We start from the raw sequence: 19,980 nt of genomic DNA on the forward strand, positions 1-19,980 counted from the left end.
CGTCGACATCATATGTATTTATCTCTGCGTATCCATGGACACAGATAGGCACAGAAGAATCCTCTGTCTACCTACTTTGGGATCTAAAGAATTAAACTACCGGCATCTTTCCCTTTGTTCAAAGAAAGGTTCCGCCAATTGCCTCTGAAAGAGGTTAGAGAGTTTTTTTCCTTCTTGGGTCTTTGCAGTCATTTCAGATTGAACATTTAGTTGATTATATATGCAAGTTGATTGTCTGCAGAAATTCTGTTCAGATTGATATATACACTGATAGAAGATAGATTTGGACTCCTACAAGTTGCATTGAAGGACCACGTCAGGGAAAGAGATACTTCCCTCTGGAGATGAAATTAAGAATCTTTAGTGGATAATGACATGAGATGATAAAGATTCTAACAGCGTGCATGGGTATATCAGGGACCACTTGGAGTAAACTTTCTTCCAAAGTAGCACAACTCATTTTCGTCGGAGGGATATGTATTCCTTGTCAATTACTGAATCATTTAGTTACTTGACTTTCTTTTTTTGGATCCAAGATAATAGGATCTGACCCAAAATCGAAAAAACAATAGCCTCCTAGCTAGTTCGACCGGGCTAAGAGATAGAAGAGAGAGAAGAAGAAATATTTTATCTGTATCCAAAATAACCGATTTTAACTCCTTTTATAATAAACTCTAATCAATCCAACAGCTCAAAGCAACTTAACTCAAACTAATAAACTAAACTAACTAAAGACTCATTCACTAAGATAGACTTAATCTCCACCATTCATCCAATCTAACCTTCCTAACTATCCCCTTTGCTCGATGTCGCAAGTCCATACACTGTCCGTACTACCTTCTCTATTAGTTGCATGGTGTTGTCTCCTCTCATAGATGAACTAAAATGGAGCGACTAGACCTCTCTTCCTATAATACCCCTCCCCTTAAAGATGAACTTTGTCCTCAAGGTTTAGTTATAGAAATCGCAGATTCAGCTCCTCTAAAATCCTCATATATAATATCCTCCAACAGCAATTCTTCCCAATAGACAAACGCTTCCTACACTAAGACACCCCTATGCTTGACCCGGCAAAAATTTTGGATCTACTTCGACTCTAAAATAATTTCCTCGTCATCAATGATTTTTGTAATTAAGGTATATTGTGCCCTATCATAGTTATCTGCCTTTTAAGCTGGGGTTTATGAAACAGTGGATGAATGTGTGACTCCTCTAGAATACACAGATGGTATGCCACAGGTCCAACCTGCTCAATTACCTTAAATGGCCTAGAAAATTGTGCAGCTAACTTCTTGTTCATCTGCACTTGCATTGATGTCTGTCGACATGACTACTTGAGAGATACCTAGTCTCCCACTTGAAATTCTAACTCTCAGTGATGTTTGTCCTGTTAATCTTTGATTCAGCTATGTGCAACCATCAAGTTATTATTTAGAATCTACAAGATCTCATTGCGGCTTTTCAACTCCTAATCAACCAAGGCCACCCTTGTAGAGCCATATTTATAGCGATGAACAATTGGTAGTGGTTTGCCATACATTGCCTCAAAGGGGGGTCATTTGTGAAGTCAACTGAAAGGATATTTTATTGCTAAAACTCAGTCTAAGACAACCACTTTGCCTATTACTTAGGAGGAATCTCTGCAAAGCATCACAAATTAATTTCTAAACAACAATTTAGGACCTCAGATTGGCTATTGAACTGTAGGTTATAAGAGGTACTCATTTTCATCTTCAACTTGGTCCCCTACAAATAAAAATATTTTCTACCAGCTTCAACAAACATAGAGACTCTATTTGAGATGATTGACGAAGTCACCTCATGCAAGAGGAAAACTTCTTTAGCATGCACCTCATTGACCAACTTGATTGTGTACAAGTAATTTAAGACTACAAAATATTTATACCATAGTTATCAAAACTAGACCGGACGAGGTGGTTAGACCGGTAAACTAACCACCAAACTGGTTCAGTTTTATTATTAGATTGGATAAGCAATCGACTTGATAAATATCGATCAACCCACCGATTGAATCGATGACCCGTGCAACCCGACTAATTTTTTGGCGAATCAACAATGTGCTATACTTTTGTAAAGTTACCTAATTATCCTTAATACCAAATTATTCTATTCTTTGTCCTAAGGGTATTTTAGTCCTAAAATTTTAAAAATGTTTAGTTAAATACATATTTTTGTCTTAAGATTAGTTATTTTTTGCACATATGCCCTTAAAAAACTCATATTTATTTGCCCTTCTCAAGTTTATATTTACATACATATCGCTCAAAATACATAACTTTTATATATATATTCTTTAAAACCCTTATTTTTTGTATAAATACCTCTTGAAGTAAACTAAAATTAAAATTTGAACAATTTAAATGTAAAAAGATAAAAAAAAATATCCTTATTTTAGTTTTCAAGTATTTATCTTAGTTAATAATATTTTTATCTTTTTTATTAAATAACTTAGCTTAAAAAGTAAACATCAGGGTATCCATGCAAATAATATATATTTTGATGGTGTAAATTAATTATACTACTTTTATAGATATTTTTTAATTTATTTTTAGAATTATTTAGAATTATCTATATATTATTTAAATATTTTTTAAAAAAACCAGCTATCCAATCAAGTGAACCAGTCATTGAACTAATAACATAATGACCCGATATTACCCGTGGTTCATACATACAATCATTCAATTACCATAAAAATAATTAAATATCCCGGCGAATTTAGTAACCATAAAATCCATTGAGAAATCTTTCCAAGTATAATCCAAAATTGGTCAATGGTTGTAACAGCCCTACAAGCTATTGTGATCATACTTGTTCCTCTAGCCATCACCTTCCAATTACGTGATAAGGCATTGGTTGCGTTATTTTCACTCTGTGGCTAATATTTGATCTAAAAAATCATAACTCAACAATTTAACGATCCAATATTGATGATCCTTATTAATACCTTTTGCTTCAGAAGATGTTTGAGACTATGGTAATTCGTCCACACGATAAACCATTGGCCCATCAAATAATAGCATCACCTTCTCTATAGCATGAACAACAATTGTTAGTTCCTTCTCATACATGGTGTGTGCCCTCCCACACTCGGGTAATTTATGATTGTAGTATGCACGGGTAATTTATGATTGTAGTATGCACGGGTAATTTATGATTGTAGTATGCACGGGTAATTTATGATTGTAGTATGCAATTGGCTGCCTTCCTAGCATCAATACTACCATAATTCCTTTGCTCGAAGCATCTGCTTCAACTAGAATGATTGCTCAAAATTTGAAAGAGCCAAAATAATTATCGTAGTCATTGCCTTCTTCAACATCTCAAACGCCTCTGCAGCCTCGGTTGACCATCTAAACTCATCCTTCCATAATAATTTTTTTCAAATGATCTATTATCTTATCATAGTGTGGTACGAACTTGCAGTGGTAATCAGTCAGCCTAAGAATTCCTTAAAGCTTACGAACATATATGGCGTCGTCCAATTCAAGATGCACACAACCTTGCTTGAGTTAGCCTTTACCCCTTTAGATGAAATAATATGAGCTAGGTACCTCATTCTGTGTGACCAAATGAACATTTCTTCTTATTTACAAATAATACATATTCTTACAGAGTAAAAAATCAATCATAAGTGCAAGTTGTGCTCTTCCCAAGTCCTACTATATGTCAGACTATCATCAAAAGTACAAAAATGGATTTTCGGAGCGTCAGCCTGAATGTATTGTTCATCAACACTTAAAAAGTGGCTGATGCATTTGCTAGACCAAATGGCATTGTCAAGAACTCATAATGCCTGTCATGTATCCGAATTGCCATCTTCGATACATCATGGAAAGCCACCCTAATATGAAGATAGCTTGATTTAAGGTCCAATTTAGTGAAGAACATGACCCCTCTGATACCTCTGTTAGCATCTCCATGATGATCAGCTTGATCTCCACCTTCTAATAGTGAGGGTAATCATGTGATCGCACATTTGTTGACTTTGGTCAAGTGTGATTGTGATATGATGATCATGGGTCCTTGATGATGGAAGACTCGTTGGATTTGATAATATCAGCTGGAATTCTTCGAACAGTTTTATCTATTAGCTATACTTTTCTAATAGGTTTCATGTGGTTGTTGGTGACTCCATTAGAGTCATCTTTGTTTATTATTAGGAATGCTGCCGCTAGATGACTCATCATCTGATGCATTGAGTTCACACTCCCTTTGAAGACCCACGCTAACATCCCCTTGCAGCTGGTACTTCTTCCCTATTGTTTCAAATTGTATTGCAAAAATTCCATAATCAAAGGTGATTGGTCCCAAACATGACAGTCATTGCACTCCCAAAACAATATCAGAGCCTTATAATCTCAAAGGATATATATCAACTAGGAAGCAGCAGCTCTGCATTTGGACCTTCACAACACGACATATCTTCGTGCACTCTAGCATGTTTCTGTCATCCACCAATATGAAAAATGAGGTAGCAGACTCTATTTTACCTTGAAGTTTCTGGACGATCGATTTACTTACAAACTTATGTATGCTCCCACTTTTAAGACACTAGCCTTCCGTCAAAAGATTTTGCAATCCATACGGTCAGCAATATCACACACCTGGATAAGCCTTGCAAGTTACATCTTCTACGGTGGCTTCGATGGTCTCCCCATCTGTTGCGTCATCGAAGTCCGATTCTGCTACGAGGACAAACAATTATTTTCCTTTACTATTTGGGAACAAACTTCTTATCACAGTTAAAATATAAGCCTTTTTCCGATTAAACGTCCACTCCTATTGAAGCCTCAAGAAAGGGAGAGCATTGTTTAGAGTCATGCACTTGGTTATTTAGTAGCTATATTTTTACCGTAATAGGAATAGGAAAATATCAGTAGAGGGCACCACTGGGTGTAATGCAGAAGACTAGCCTCATTAGGTTGGTCTGAATTATGAGAGCAGTATCTCAGGTGACAGGGATAAGACTGCCCTAGATGAAATATGAAATTCATAATTGCAACTAAGTGGCCCTGCAGTCTTCTCAAATCTTAGCATGCCATGTTATTTAAACTACACGTCTTATGATGCACTCATTTATTTTTTTTATTAGCTGCTGCTTTTGAACACTATGCTGATGAGAATATATATAGTATACTGCATGAGCTTAAACTTGAACCAGGAAGGTAGGTTATTCTACCTGTCAACAACTGGCTTTATGACGGGATGACGATTAATTTATTTGCATCCCAAATTATTTGTTCTAGCTGCTGCAGATCGCCCGGCAACTTTAATTCACTGGAGCTGCTGTCATGGATCTTTTGCAGTTTGGAATTGACTAAAGTTTGAAACACTTTGTAGGAGTCCATTACCAGGAAACCAACTTGCTGAGAGAATCTTGATACTTTAGAAGCTGGCCAACCTTTCAGAATCAAGCTGATGTCTCATTCCATAAAGGTCTGTTCCAAGATTCTACACTGATGTGTGTACTATTTTTTGTCCTTGCAATCTGCTACAATGGATGTGCCACTACTCTATATTCTGAATCCAGTTCAAAGATGCTGCAAGCCTTTAGCTATATGATCGGCACTGCAAGGCTCAGGAGATCTGGCATGCCAAATCCAGGTATTAGAGGTAGTAATAATGATCGAATTATCTGCATTTGATTTTTGATAGAAGCTAATATGTATGGAAGTAGTATCCAGTGAAATAATCTCCACTCTGTGAAGTGGTATGGTTGCATGGGTATCTTTCTGAGGCTGCAAGTTGTCCACTCTTGGAATTCTTTACACTTCACATAACTGAGAAGAGAAAACTCAATGCCCACATGGATTAAAAATAAGACCTTCAATTTTAACTTTCAAGTTTCTTGATAAGAAATCTTACTACTTGCTCATCTATATATATTAATTTAAAGGTTATGCTCCTTTAGGTCAACAGCACTTATCTTAAGGGATAGGGAATTTATACAACACCTAATGGAGAATAACTTTAACTGAGCAATACGTGCCAAAAGAAATTAAAAGAAGGAAGCAAAAAAGAACTTTAACTGGGGCAGTCTTTCCACTTATCTCAACATGACTTTCTCTGGCATATTCAAATTGATCATTTATGTTGCAACTTGGAGGCCCACAACTTTGCGAGATTGGCTCTTGAGCAAAGAGTTTGTAATGTGTAGTCAGGATTCCCTTTTGATCCCCAGTTGTACCCAAAATTCTAAATGCAACTCGGTCTATATTCGGACTCTTCTTTTAAAAAAAATTGATCATTTATGTTGCAATAAGAGAAACGAATCAATCTCTCTTTATTTTTATAAACTCCGACTGTGTCATATGTTTGTGTTAAACTGTAATCAGCTAAAAAGTAATTAGTATCCTTTCTAGCGAGAAAAAGTCTTTACTCATTAGTACCTTGTTCTATGAAAAATTATTTTTCCTTAATTGTGGACCTAATATCCTATATCAACTATTTGGAAAGGGTTTCCTTTACGGTGATTTGCATAAAAAATGTACTTACTTTTTATTTTTGTCACTTAAGCATGTTTTGGTTTTTCCGTGCAATTCAAACTTTTTTCTTTTTTATCTTCCAAATTTGCCCTTCTACTACATGATGCTACTCATCCAAGCCCTTGGATCAACGTCATAGCACTGCCTACGCAAAAATCATAGCATGCCGCTCATATATGTCCGCACCTTATATCATCGGGGTATGCTAAGTCTACGTCGTCCTATCTTTTGATCGCCAAATTAAATATTCAAAAATATTTGAATCTCATCAATCAATAATATAATCTTTCGTTGCTAGGTGAATAACATGCTTGATTATCTAGGATCTATAAACTAAAACCTTAAAAGTGAACCCTACTATGTAATAATATAACATAATTTATCACTTTTTACCTTAGCTAGGGATGTGTCACGAACTGTCTAGACATAAATGTCACCTCTTTCATGGTAGTACACATATGGTAGTGGCATAGTATTATGCAGCACAAATAAACACAATAGAAACATCATCATCATGGAGTAGTATGTGCAATCATACAAAAGCCTGCTATTGGACATGCATAAAAATTATGGTAAAAACAATCATATCAACCATTATGTTAAATCGACATGTGTAACTATAATGCACAGGCTAGTATTTCATATGTAACTATTATCAAATATAGCCTAGCACATGCATATCAACCAAAAAAAGTAAAGAAAGATAGTCCACTTGCCTAGAAACTCTCAATTTTTTGGTGCTGAAAAGAACTGAATCTTAAGTAGATTTGCTCCAAGGTTTACAATGGTCCGAGGAAGATTGAAAAAGATGTGGGGTTAATAACACATTCATCATTCAATAAAACAAAAGAAAGACTACAGTCGTCCCCAATGGGCTAAAATAGCCCAAGAAGGGCATAGGCCATAACTCAATTTGGCCTACAACTAGGGTGGGCAATCGGGTCGGGTTAAGCGGGTTCGGGTCAGGTCGGATTCGAGTTGGGTCAACTTCACCCTAACACGAACATGATCCTATTAATAAATGTGTTGCATTTAGTAGATACGAACATGACCCGATTATTAAGCGGGTAATATGACACAACTCGTCTAACCCATTTGATAAACGGGTCGTGTTAATCCGACACGTTCACATGACACGATAACCCATTTAAGAAATAGGTCGTGTGGGTTAACCCGACACATTAACACGACAGTATAATCCGTTTAATCAAGTAAGCACAATTAACATCTAATCAAGTAATAAGTAAGCACAATTAACATCTAATCAAGTAATCAGCCCACCACAATAGGTATAACAAGTGACAAGTAAGCACAATTAATATCTAATTAAGTAATCAATTCTTATAAATAGAGATATATGTTATGTAGCTACAGCGGTGAGGGCTCGGCAAGCAGCGGCGTGAGGTGGAGGGTTTCGATAGGGGGAGTGAAGAAGAGGGTTTTCAATTTACTCATGAGGAAGATAAGGGAACAGGTGAGCTGAAGAGGGTTTTCGAGATATCGACGTGGAGAGATGATGCTCGACAGGCAAACTGAGAGTGACAGCATGGGGAGATGAGGGCAGTAGGCGACTTGAGGGCAGTGGCATGGGGAGATGAGGGTGGCAGGCGAGATGAGTGCTGCATTGTGGGGAGATGAGGGCGGTAGGCGAGCTAAGGGCAGTGTCATGGGTAGATGAGGACAGCAGGCGAGCTGAGGGCAGTAGCGTGGAGATGAGGGTGACAGGCAAGCTGAATGTGGTTGCATGGGGAGATGAGGGCAAAAGGCGAGTTGAGGGCGATGACATGGGGAGATGAGGGCGGCAGGTAAGCTGAGAGCTACAGCGTGGGGAGATGAGGGCAGCAGGCAAGCTGAGAGCGGTGACGTGGGAAGATGAATGTGGTAGGCAAGCTAATAGCAGTGGCGTATGGAGATGAGAGCGGGAGGCGAGATTTGGGTGGCGGCGTGGGGGAGATGAGGGTAGTAAGAGAGATGAGAGTGCGGCATAGGGACATAAGGGCAGTGGCATGGGGAAATGAGGGCAACCGATGTGAGGAAGACTAGTGGAGGCGTGATGACTCGATGTGAGGGTGAGGGTGAGGCAGTGAGAGTGAGAGATTGTGTGAGAGGTAGGGTTAGGTTTCGTGTTTAGTTTATATAGTAAGGGTTGGCAAATTTTTGGGTTGACCCGATCTGACCTGACCCGTTTACTTAAACAGGTTAAACGGTCAGCTTATTAACCTGAACACGACACCATTTATGACTCAAACCCGATTAAACTAAACCCAAATCCGATTAAGAGACGTGTTATCATGTTGGGTCAAAATTTGCCACCCCTATCTTCAAGGACTTGGGCCAACCTAGCGTAGAGCCCCTCCCCTCACTAGGCTTATGTTAGCCAGCCCACGACCCAAATAGGCCTAGGCCATCCCAGGTAGCTCAAGCTCACCCAACCCCACAACCACGAGGAGGGGAAAAAGATTTACCCCTCCTTCTCACTGCTCTCACCTACGTTAGGAGGGAAACTACATCGGTAACTCTTTTGTCATCAGCCAACCAACAAGCAACAGTCGAGGGGTCACCAAAGAAGGTGACTATGGTTCGACAAGGGCATGGAGACACTGATTTGCCAAGCACAATGACCATAGCTTGATGGTGGCACAGTGACCATGCCACGATAGCCGAATGAGGAAATGATAGATGTGGCAAAGGAAGAGCTAGCCACAACATTGGGGAAGGATTAAATGCCACAAAGAGGTGTTGAGACGGGGTGATGAAGGTCAAGAAAATTCTATCATGGGTTACCACGGCTCGCCTAGGGCCATGGCAGGATCTTAGGCGGTCCAAAGGGCACTAACCCTTGGGGCCAATCGAGCCTTATTAGAGGTTAGGGAGGATTCCATGCCATAGTTCATCTCCTAGGAACGCTCACCAAACTTGAGGGTTATCAGTACAGTCATCGTCAACCGATGAAAAAGCCCTTATATACTCACTATGATAGGCGGCCACAACTCACCCATGTCGAGGCTAGCACTAGAATAAGGGGAAAACAAAAGGTAATATCATCAAGAGGAGAGGGGGGTTGTAGAGTCATGACATGGCATGGCAATAGAGGTTAAGGGAGTGGCGATAGCTCCAGCCATGACATGGCAATAGAGGTTAAGGGAGGTGGGGGGAACTCTATGGAAGTATATGATAGGGAAAAGGGAAATAAGAAGGGGAAAAGAAAACAAGATAGGGAAAGAAATGGGTGGGTGATGGCCCTTTGCCCCTAATAGAGGATAAGATCCTCTATTTTCTAAGTGAGGAGTAGAAAGTAAGAGACAGCACATGCTCTCCATGTGCAGGCCTCTTTTATTTATTTATTATTTTGGGTGTTACAACTCTATCAACCATAAATAAAATTTTGACTCAAAATTTACTTACTCACCAGCTAGATCAAATAGGAAAGGGTACAATGCCCTCATCTCTTCCTTGAGCTCTCATGAGGATTCCTACACTACTTGGTTCTATCAAAGCACCTTGAGTAAGAGTATGGTTATGGCTCTTAGAGTCTTCATCTCCTATCAAGAATCTACATCGATTGGTCCTCACAAATCAAATCCTTCTTCAAGTGGATAGGTTCATAATAAAGCACATGAGAAGGGTTATACACATATTTCTTCAACACAAAAATATGGAACATATCATGGATTTGCGCCAGGGCAGGTGGTAGAGCAATCTAGTACACCACTGGCCTAACGCAATCTAGTACACCACTGGTGTAGCGAGGACTCAATTTGTCCTTCTTTCAAAAATGAAAAACTCCATTCTAAGAAGACGCCCTAAGAAAGACTTTGTCCCTAATTTAGAACTTGAGATCACGACGACAACGATTTACATTACTCCTCTATTGACTTTAGGTAGTCCAAAGGCACTCCTAAGCAATACAACGTTCTCCATCTTTCTCTCTTCCATCTCATCTCATCTAATCAACATACACTTGCATTCACATAGGGCCTCGTATGGAGAATGCTAATACTAGAATGATAGCCCATTATTAGTGTTGATCTCAACCTAATCCAAAATCCACCATATTAGCTCGAAGCATATCCTCTAAGGCCTAAATGGTGCACTCTGACTACCTTTTTATATAAAGGTGATATGATCTATTGTGCTACAACCTAGTTCCAAATGACTCGTGCAAATGATGTCAAAATTGAGAGAAAAGTTTCGAATCTCGATCGGAGATAATGGAAATTAGAACTCAATAGTGGGCAAAGATCACGTCTCCGAATTGGAGTGCAAGCTGCTAATTGACTTCATGACGCTGACTGGCATAAAGTGTGCTGAATTGGTTAGAATCCTTACTCCATTTGGTCTTGGGCAAGCCAATAACAAAGTGCATCGTAATGTGCTCCCACTTCCACTTAGGTTAGACAATGAGCAACAAACTTTGCAATATTCTTCTTTAAACTCAACCATTGAAAATTTCTTTGCAAGTCATGGTACATTTTGGTCTCACCTGGTTGTAGAGTGTAAGCGGACTAATGAACTTCTACTAAGATTTCCTCCCATAGCCCCTCGACCTCAAGCACACACATAATCTTTCTCCATTTCTCAATGCCATGGAAGAGTCCAAACTAAAATCTGTCTTCTTGCACTCTATATATGTTGGATGATCTGGAGAAAAGCAAGGTCGCTACACTATGCTGCCTTGATCCTATCTAGAGAGGTACATTTTTGGCAGTCAACTAGGCGACTAGTCTACTTCGTCCCCTCTGAGCTAGTATCAAAGTGTCGAGCCACTACAAGCAGTGATTGGATAGGCTAGGTTGCCAATGAATTTTCTACTCAACGCATCGGCCATGATATTAGCTTTCCATGTGTGATAGTTAATGATGCAATCACAGTTGTTTGTTTACCAGCTCTAACTACCGACGATGATGACGATTTGGGTCTTTGTGGATGAATAAATACTTGTGGCTCTTATGATTTGAACAAATTTTACATTTCTCCCCATAGAGATGGTATTGCCAAATCTTGAGAACACAAATGACAATAGCCATCTCTAAGTCGTGAGTGAGGTAGCTCTCATAGTTCCTTAGTTGTCGCGAAGCATATGCCACCACCAATTTGTCTTGCATCAACACACATCCCGGACCGCGGATCGATGCATCATATTATACTTGAAACCAAGCTTCACTCTTAGGCACTATGAGAATTGGGGCAGTAATCAACTAATGCTTCAACTCCTAGAAGCTCTCTTCGCACTCTTGGTCCTACTCAAACTGCTAGTTCTTACAAGTAAGCTCGGAAAGAGGGATGGGAAATTTTTTAAATCCTTAAACAAATTGTCAATAATAAAGCGCTAAAGCATGGAAACTCCGGACCTCTACAAAATTAGTTGTCCTCTTCCACTCCATAACTACTGTGATCTTTGATTGGTCCACAAAAGCCATCTCTCGAGACAATATGGCCTAGAAAAACCACCTCCTATTTTTAAAATCCTTAAACAATTTGGCAAAAAGACATTATTCTCTCAATGTCTACAAGACCAACCAAAGATATTGCTCATGCACATGCTCACTAGAAGTATAAACCAAAATATCATTAATAAACACCACCACAAAATAGTTGAAGCAAGAGTAAGAAACCCTACTCATTAGGTCTATGAAAATAGACGGCAGATTGGTCAATCCAAAAGTGATTATGAATTCATGATAGATTGGAACATTGTTTTGGCACATCCTCCTCTTTGATTCAATTTGATGATAGCCCATTCTTAGATCAATTTTAAAGAACACTCAGGCTCTGCGAAGCTACCAAAAATGTCATTGATATATTATAAAGGATACATGTTCTTCATAGTCACTTGATTCAACTCCTGGTAGTTGATGCATAAGTGCAAGGAGGTAGCCCATCAATGTCATATGGGTGCCATCTAATAGGGTGCCTTCAAAACAAGTCTCACCCTAGGGATTAAGATAATGACAAACTCGACTCCTTGATCAGGGTAGCCTATTGATGCCATATGGGAAACATCAAGGAACTCACAGACAACAACATTGGCCAAGGTAGAGGGCATCTTTGGTACAACTAATATGTTTGCAACGAGGCCAAAGAAATTTTCTTACACCAGCTATCAGGTATGAAAAGTGGAAGAGATACGAGACAAGAAGCATAGATGCATCTTGCAAATTTGACATTTTGTTCCATCACTAACTATAATACCACCTCCTTCTGGAGACAATCAATGCTATCATGATATGACGCTAGTCAATCTATTCCTCGGATTTAACATTAAAGTTGTGCATCTCTAAAGGTAGGAGATCCACTAGCCCACTCATTGAATCCAATAATGCAAGAATGAAAGATAACCTCATATGCATCCTCTAAAAGCATAGATATCAAGAGGGGCTCATCAAGGAACTCAATAGGACGGTTAACATGAGAAATAATAAAAAGGAAATATCAAAGTGTGTGCCCCCGAATCAAGTAAAACTTTAGCGCCCGAGAAAATAAGGTCATAATACATATCACTACCTTATTGGAGGCCAAGGCATCATCCTTAGTTATCGCAAACATTCGACTACTATCTAATCTAGCTGATCCCTGACCACAGCTCTTGAGAGAAAGAACACAAGAAGCTCCAGGCACTGAGAAAGCTAAGGATAGGGCAAGAGTAGCAAAGAACATTGGGCAGTGATTATGAAGATGACTCAGGCCACACTAGTAATAGTAGTTAGATAATACACTTGAGGGCAGTCCCGTGCCATATGGCCATCCTAATTACAATTGTAGCATTCTAGTTCTCAAAAGGTCTGGGTATGCCTCAGGACCTAGCAGTCACCTTGAGAGGCTCCTGATTGCCCCCCTAGACTAAGGTCTCTTGAACTATGAGACTAGAGCTGACAGGGGCTGATCTGAAAGTAGTGTTGCTTGAGTAGGGATGAATAGCTAGCCTCGACTAAAACAAGGGGCCACCCACCCCGAGCTCACACCAGAATGACGTGCAACTCTACTGCGGCCTTGTTGATGACCAAATCTCACATTATCATGACTTAGTGCCCTCTACTCCAAAATACCTACCTTTATGAGTAATGCTCATTCCATGATCATGACATAGTGGGCTCAAAATAGCCGATCAGTTCTTAATGTTGAGTCTCAAACCCTAATAAAAGTGCTATGCTCTAATCTCATCATTTGGGACCAAGTATGCGACGAAATAAGAAATGGCATCGAAGGTTGTCTCATATTGTTCCACAGTCATGTCTCCCTACTTTAGCTCAGAGAAATCAGTCTACAACTTGCTCCTCATAATCTTAGGAAAATACTTTTGATATTGAAGTCTTTTGTCAATATGGTCCAAATAATCGTCTCACATTCAAGTGTCATTCAGATCAACCTCAGTGTTGCCTGTCACCACTACTCAATCACCTCAAAGTAAGGAGGAAAAGGCGAAAAGATGGCGCTCAAGACACTCAAGGGTATCTAAGATCTTTATGTTGTTAGTTAACTATCTGTTGGGTTCGAAAGGTACAACGACACCATTGAATAAGGGAGGGTTCAGCTGTATGAACTGGTTTAGAAGTATCATTGCTCCATTGCTAATGGGATGGCTAGGTGCCTCATTAGTGCATGATAAGGTCATGGGGACATGGAGAACCTCCTTATTGAGTTGCTCTTGTCACTAGAATAGACATGCAAAAGTCTCTATGTCGATCGCTAGCACGTCTGTATTGGGATTTCCCACAAGAGTCAATGCTCCCTCCAAAATAGTGGCTCGATGATGATGGGGCAGCATCCTAGATAGTGAAAGACAACATCCTAACTTATTCATCTAGAAGTTGGTGCCTTATTAATATTATCATGATTGGCATCCTACATCAGAATATATAGCAATAGATAGACTTGCTAAAGTTTGGTAACCAAGCTCTAATTATATGTTGAAACCTTCCCAACCCGCCACATGCCTCATAGGTGAGGTTCACATGGATGCTAGGAAAGCTAGCAATATACAATCAATACTAGAAAATACTAGAATATTAGAAATAAAAGAGAGGCTCACAAGCCACAACAAATTCATCCATAATATAGTGATATAGGTAGAGTTCTCAAATATAAGAATACATATCAAAAGAAAGATACAATAAAGAAAAAATATAGAGTTCTTTACAAAATATACATGATAAGAAAGTTAGGCCTAATGCCCTACTAAGTGAAGCTATTACGGGCTCCCATCACATTAACAGTTAATATATAATATATGTCAAATATAGATTACCCTAACACTTAGAAAGTTGCATTATCTCTTGCAGAATAATAAGGACCCAAGTACACTTAACATGGAAAGCTTAGGAATATTTAGATAGCTAACCATTATAATAGAAAATAAGTCATTCACATAAATGTGTTGGTTAGCATGGTCCGATCCGATTCATGATAACTCTATTCACCCCCATTGAAACTACTCACCATATTTGGCACTGGGCCCACAAGCTATCACCCATACTTGTCCAATATATTTTCCCCTAAAGAATGGTAGAGTCTAGTAGTAGAATTGTCTACCCATTATTTGGCAAATAGTTTGCTGATTATTTGCATTCGTAGATGAAGAATCTCAGCCGTAAGCCCATCACCATGAGTCGATATCACGCCTCAATGCTACCCACCCGAGCCCTCGACTTAACATTATCACATCGCTTATGCAAAATTCTTGAGCCACTGCTCAAGGACACCCTCAACTTGCATCATCGAGTATTGCTATATATATATCACCTCGGCCTTTAATCTCTTAACTTAAATATACTAAAATGTTTGACTCTTGTTAATCGATAATATAATCATCCACTCAGCAAATAGCACGCCTGATTGTACTAATATTTATAGACTGAGACCTTAAGTGTGGACCCTAATATATAATAATATAATATAATCCCGCTTATTATCCTAGCTAGAGAGGTGTTGGATATTGTCAAGACATAGAGGTCACCTATTCGTAGTACTATATGTGTGCTAGTAACATGATATGCATCAAAAATAAGCATAGAGGAAACATCATCATCATAGAGTAATATGTATTATCATAAAAAAAAGCATGCTAATGGATATGCATAGCAAACGTGGTAAAAGTAATCATATCAACAACTAGGTTAAATCAGCATGTGTAACTATAATGTTTGGGCAATCAAATATGCAACTATTCTCAAGTATAGCCTAGCACATGCATATTAAGAAAATAGCAAGAAAAGGACTTAATCTGAAATAGGTTGACTCTAGGGTTTACAATAGTCTCAAGAAGGTCTGTGACAAAGATGCAGGGTTAATAACACATTCAGCATTCAAAAAAATTAAAATCATCCCTAATGATCTAAAGTAGCCCAAGAAAGGCTTAGGCCAAGGCTCAAGCTGGGCAACAAGGGCTTGGGCTAGCCAGCCAACAACCCCTCCCCTCACTAGGCTCAAGCTAGCTAGCCCACAACCCAAATGGGCTTAGGCCAACCAAGCCCAACACCGCCACCCAACAATCCCAACCCAAGTGGCTCGAGCCCACCTAACCCCACACCCATGAGGAGGAGATAAGAATTCTCTCCTCCCTCTCACTGCTCTCACCCACGTTGAGAGGGGAATGACGCCATCGATCCCTTATCGCCCACCAACCAAGGAACAACGACTGAGGGTCCACCAAGGAAGATGACCATGGTTCGCCGAGGGCATAATAATCACGCCACGATAGTCTATGGGGAAAGAAATGAGGTGGTAGAGGCTAAGATGGCCTTGACAATGGGGAAGGGTTAAATGCCACGATGAGGTGTCGAGTAGGGGCAGCAGATGTTAAGGAAGTTGTGTGGTAGGGTGGCATGACTTGTCAATGGCCACGATTCCAACAGGCGCTGAGTAGGGCACCCACCATTGAGGCCAATCGAGCCTCGTCGAAGGTGGGGGAGGGGTACATGTTGTAGTCCATTACCTAGGGACACTTATTGACCTCAAGGGTCGTCGTTCTAGTCACTGCCAACCAATGGGAAAGCTGTCACATACTCACTAGTGACGGATGATTACAGCACACCCATGCCAAGGCTACAACCAGAATAAAGGGGGAAATGGAAGGGAAATCTCACCGAGAGGAGGGTCATGAAGTCACTGGCGGCTGAAGGAGCAGAGTGGCGTTGGCTCTCACTATGGCATGACAAAATAAAAATTAAGGGAGGTGCAAACCCAATGGAAGTTTCTAATTGGGAAATAGGGAATTAGACAAGGGAAAGAAAAGGGCGGGCTAACTACCTGAGGCTAGCCACCCTACACTCATGCCACCGGTGACATGTGGAGGAGGCTATCAGGTTTGCGGTCAACAGAGGATAAGATCCTTAGACAAGCATGTAAGGAAGGGTAGCACGTGCTGTGCATCGGCAGACCTCTTTTATTTATTTATTTTTATTTCTAGGTGTTATAATAATAGTGAGAGATCATGCATCAATAAATTATCATAGCCTGTCAAACTAAATAACCACTTTAAACTAATTTTGCATGTGTAATATGGGCATACTTTACGTTGAACCATCACTCATAGACATCATAACATATCCAAAAATTATTTTATGTATTGACACAAGCTCCACACAATGTGTTGCCATGTTCCTCGTCTTTTTCTTCATCTTTAACTTCACTTTCTTCATCGTCTATTAATCCTACAATATCTCATCAGTATATAATGAGACATTCAAGTGGCAAAGGTATATTTAGTAAAAATCACCCTTCTCTTTGTTTTTATGCAAAAAATTCTTATTGGCACAATAACCCCTCCGGAACTTGATAATTACACATAAACCTATCCATATATTACACATCTTTGTTGTATATGTGGATAATCTTTGCGTGTAACTTGTAAAGATGCAAATAAGATTGTCTTGAGTTTATATAAGCCGAAAAGAAGTTTCCAACATTGAGCTACAGAATAACTTTGCGTCCAATTGTCCACAAGCATTATTAACAACTATTTAACTTTCTCCACATTCATTCAACGAATTTAGCAATTTTAGTGAGATAATATATAAATCAAGTTATTCTGTTCTGCTTTCATCCACCTTACTCCTTTCCATCTACTAACTGTAGCCATTTAGTCAACATGTTTACAATGTGCAACATTGTCCCTACCTCCAAACCATCCCTTTCAACCATCAAATCCTCACTTCCACCACTAATATTATGGATTATACATGTTTTTCTCCAGTTCTCTTCTTGGTAAAGAGTTGTTGTTAGAAATAATAGCTTACCTTTCATTGACAATGGTTGCTTACTGATCAATATTGGAATTACTTCAAGATAATATTTATCACATGATCCAACGACTAAATCATGATTGAACATGAATAGCGCATGCATGGGACAACTCTATTGAACTTAATCATTAGTTTGTCAAGCCAGTTTACACAATCTTCCAAGTTAAACCAAGGGAATTTGATGGTCACGATCGTTCTCAAAAGAGGATATACACGAGGAGCCTGGTAGATTAGAGCAGGTGCGATCATGACCATGAGATGTGCGCCAACACCGAATACTTATCTATGTTGCCCTCCATTTTGTATTATAAGAAACAGAGGGAGCATCCTTTTGCGCTTGTTAAAGAGGGCCTCATCAAGTTTACAAAATGAAAAAGGAAAGAGAATGGGAATGAATGACTCCATATGATGTTGATTGCAGGATAGAATGTCCACCTAGCATTTCTTTTATAGGACTTTAGTTTTACCATCTACGTCATCATATCTTATAAAAACTAGAAAGGCTGCAGCTAGATCTCGTTACAGTTTATAGATAGTTTCATCAAAAGGTCGATCGGATAGAACAATTCACTTCTCTTCAAGAATAGAAAATTGTAAAATAAACAACAGTCGCTCGAATTCAAGAGAAATCGTCGAGTCGATCATTTGGAATGTTGCGGATTAAGAAATATCTCTTCATATCGATGAGAATCACATCCGACGTTTAGTCCAACACCAAAATTAATACTAATTTAAGCAGAAAATAAAGAAGGAATCAGTACATAAAATGGGGCCCAAATTAATTTTTATTGCATGAATAAGCTGGCTCAGGTTATTTCCTTCTCCTGTCTGCTCTCACTTTCTCATGCAAGCGAATAATATCTTATTATAGTTTTATACCCCAGATTTGGCCAATATTAATAGCCAACTTGCCCCAGTACTGCTAGCAATCACCATCTTGACCCCCACCCACCCTTCTCCTGCTTATAAGGAGCCACCCCATTGCATGTCTCCGCCACAACCCAAATATCAGCTACTCATAACCTGCAACCCTCCGCTACTCCTCCATTAACCTGCAGTCCTAAGAAATGGCGTCGGGATCCGTGTCGCGAAGCTCGTGGACGGAGAGGCAGAACAAGCTGTTCGAGAGGGCCCTGGCGGTCTACGACAAGGACACGCCGGACCGGTGGCAGAATGTGGCACGCGCCATCGGTGGGAAGTCGGTGGAGGAGGTCAAGCAGCACTACCAGGAGCTCATCCAGGACCTCAACCACATCGAGTCGGCCGGCCGCGGCCTCTATCGCTCTAGTGGCAACTCCTCCGCCGCCAACTGAGGCGGCGTTCGCCGCCGCCGATAAAGAGGTTTCTTAATTATCTCTCACTCTCTCTATTGTTGTTGAAGTTATGTATGACTCTTATCACCCTAACACTAGTAAGCAAATGGTCGTTCTTCTTCTTCTTCTTCTTCTTCTTCTTCTTCTTCTTCTTCTTCTTCTTCTTCTTTTCTTTCTTTGTATCCTGGCTGGCTTGAAGTTGATTGGTCCGTAGAAACATATTCTTGCCACTAACTCAAACCCCCAATCTCACGTGAGATTTGATCCACATATACCGCTTCATGTGCCACTACCTGAGTCAGCATCGGATTGTATAGAACATCTGTGCAGGAACTTGCTGCAGTCGGTTACATGGCACCTCATAATTGGCTGCGGACGGGTGCAAATCTAAAATGTTCTTTCATATACTCATAATGTTTCCAGATAAATACATTTTAGTATTGGATTACCGTCTATAAATTAATTAAATTTTCTTGCTCGATCGTTTGCATTATAAGAGGGACGAAGGTTAATTTAGGAAAATACATGATTATATTATATTTTGGAGAGCCCCACTGCAGTCGATTGCCTGCACCCATAATTGCAGGAATTTCCTGCTGTCTTGGAATATGATTGCACGGAGAGTTGCCTAAGTAGCCGGACCTCCTAGTTAACCACGTCAGCTTTATCGTACATATGGATTAGCACTACAGGATAATCCACGTCGGCCAAACTCTTAGTAGGACAGTATCTTTACATATAATAATAGAATAATGAAACTTTCTTTCAAACTTTTGCAGGCCAATGTACTCTGAAGTTATAGTGGGTGGGGAGTGTCCTATGTATCCAACTCTCTATGTGCTGATAGATAGATGCAGAGCAAAGAAAGCAAGATTGTGTATCTACTACTCTAAGAAAGATAAATTAGTAGAAACTTAG

The 19,980-nt window shown here is 39.6% G+C and overlaps 1 protein-coding gene across 1 annotated transcript; it reads left to right on the plus strand.

Annotated features, from left to right (window-relative positions):
* Positions 1–18,738: 18,738 nt before the first annotated feature.
* On the plus strand, positions 18,739–19,980 carry LOC140796760 (protein RADIALIS-like 3). Its single transcript, XM_073149865.1, has 2 exons — positions 18,739–19,090; positions 19,842–19,980. The coding sequence occupies exon 1, from the start codon at positions 18,817–18,819 to the stop codon at positions 19,060–19,062; it is 246 nt and encodes an 81-aa protein (XP_073005966.1). The 5' UTR covers positions 18,739–18,816; the 3' UTR covers positions 19,063–19,090; positions 19,842–19,980.

This window comes from Typha latifolia, chromosome 1, assembly GCF_019914945.1.
Source record: "Typha latifolia isolate L0001 chromosome 1, TyphaL0001v2, whole genome shotgun sequence".
NCBI classification, from domain to species: Eukaryota; Viridiplantae; Streptophyta; class Magnoliopsida; order Poales; family Typhaceae; genus Typha; species Typha latifolia.

What these genes read in the sequence shown, in the direction of transcription:
- LOC140796760 (XM_073149865.1), top strand. Translation starts at nt 18,817, where the DNA reads ATGGCGTCGGGATCCGTGTCGCGAAGCTCGTGGACGGAGAGGCAGAAC.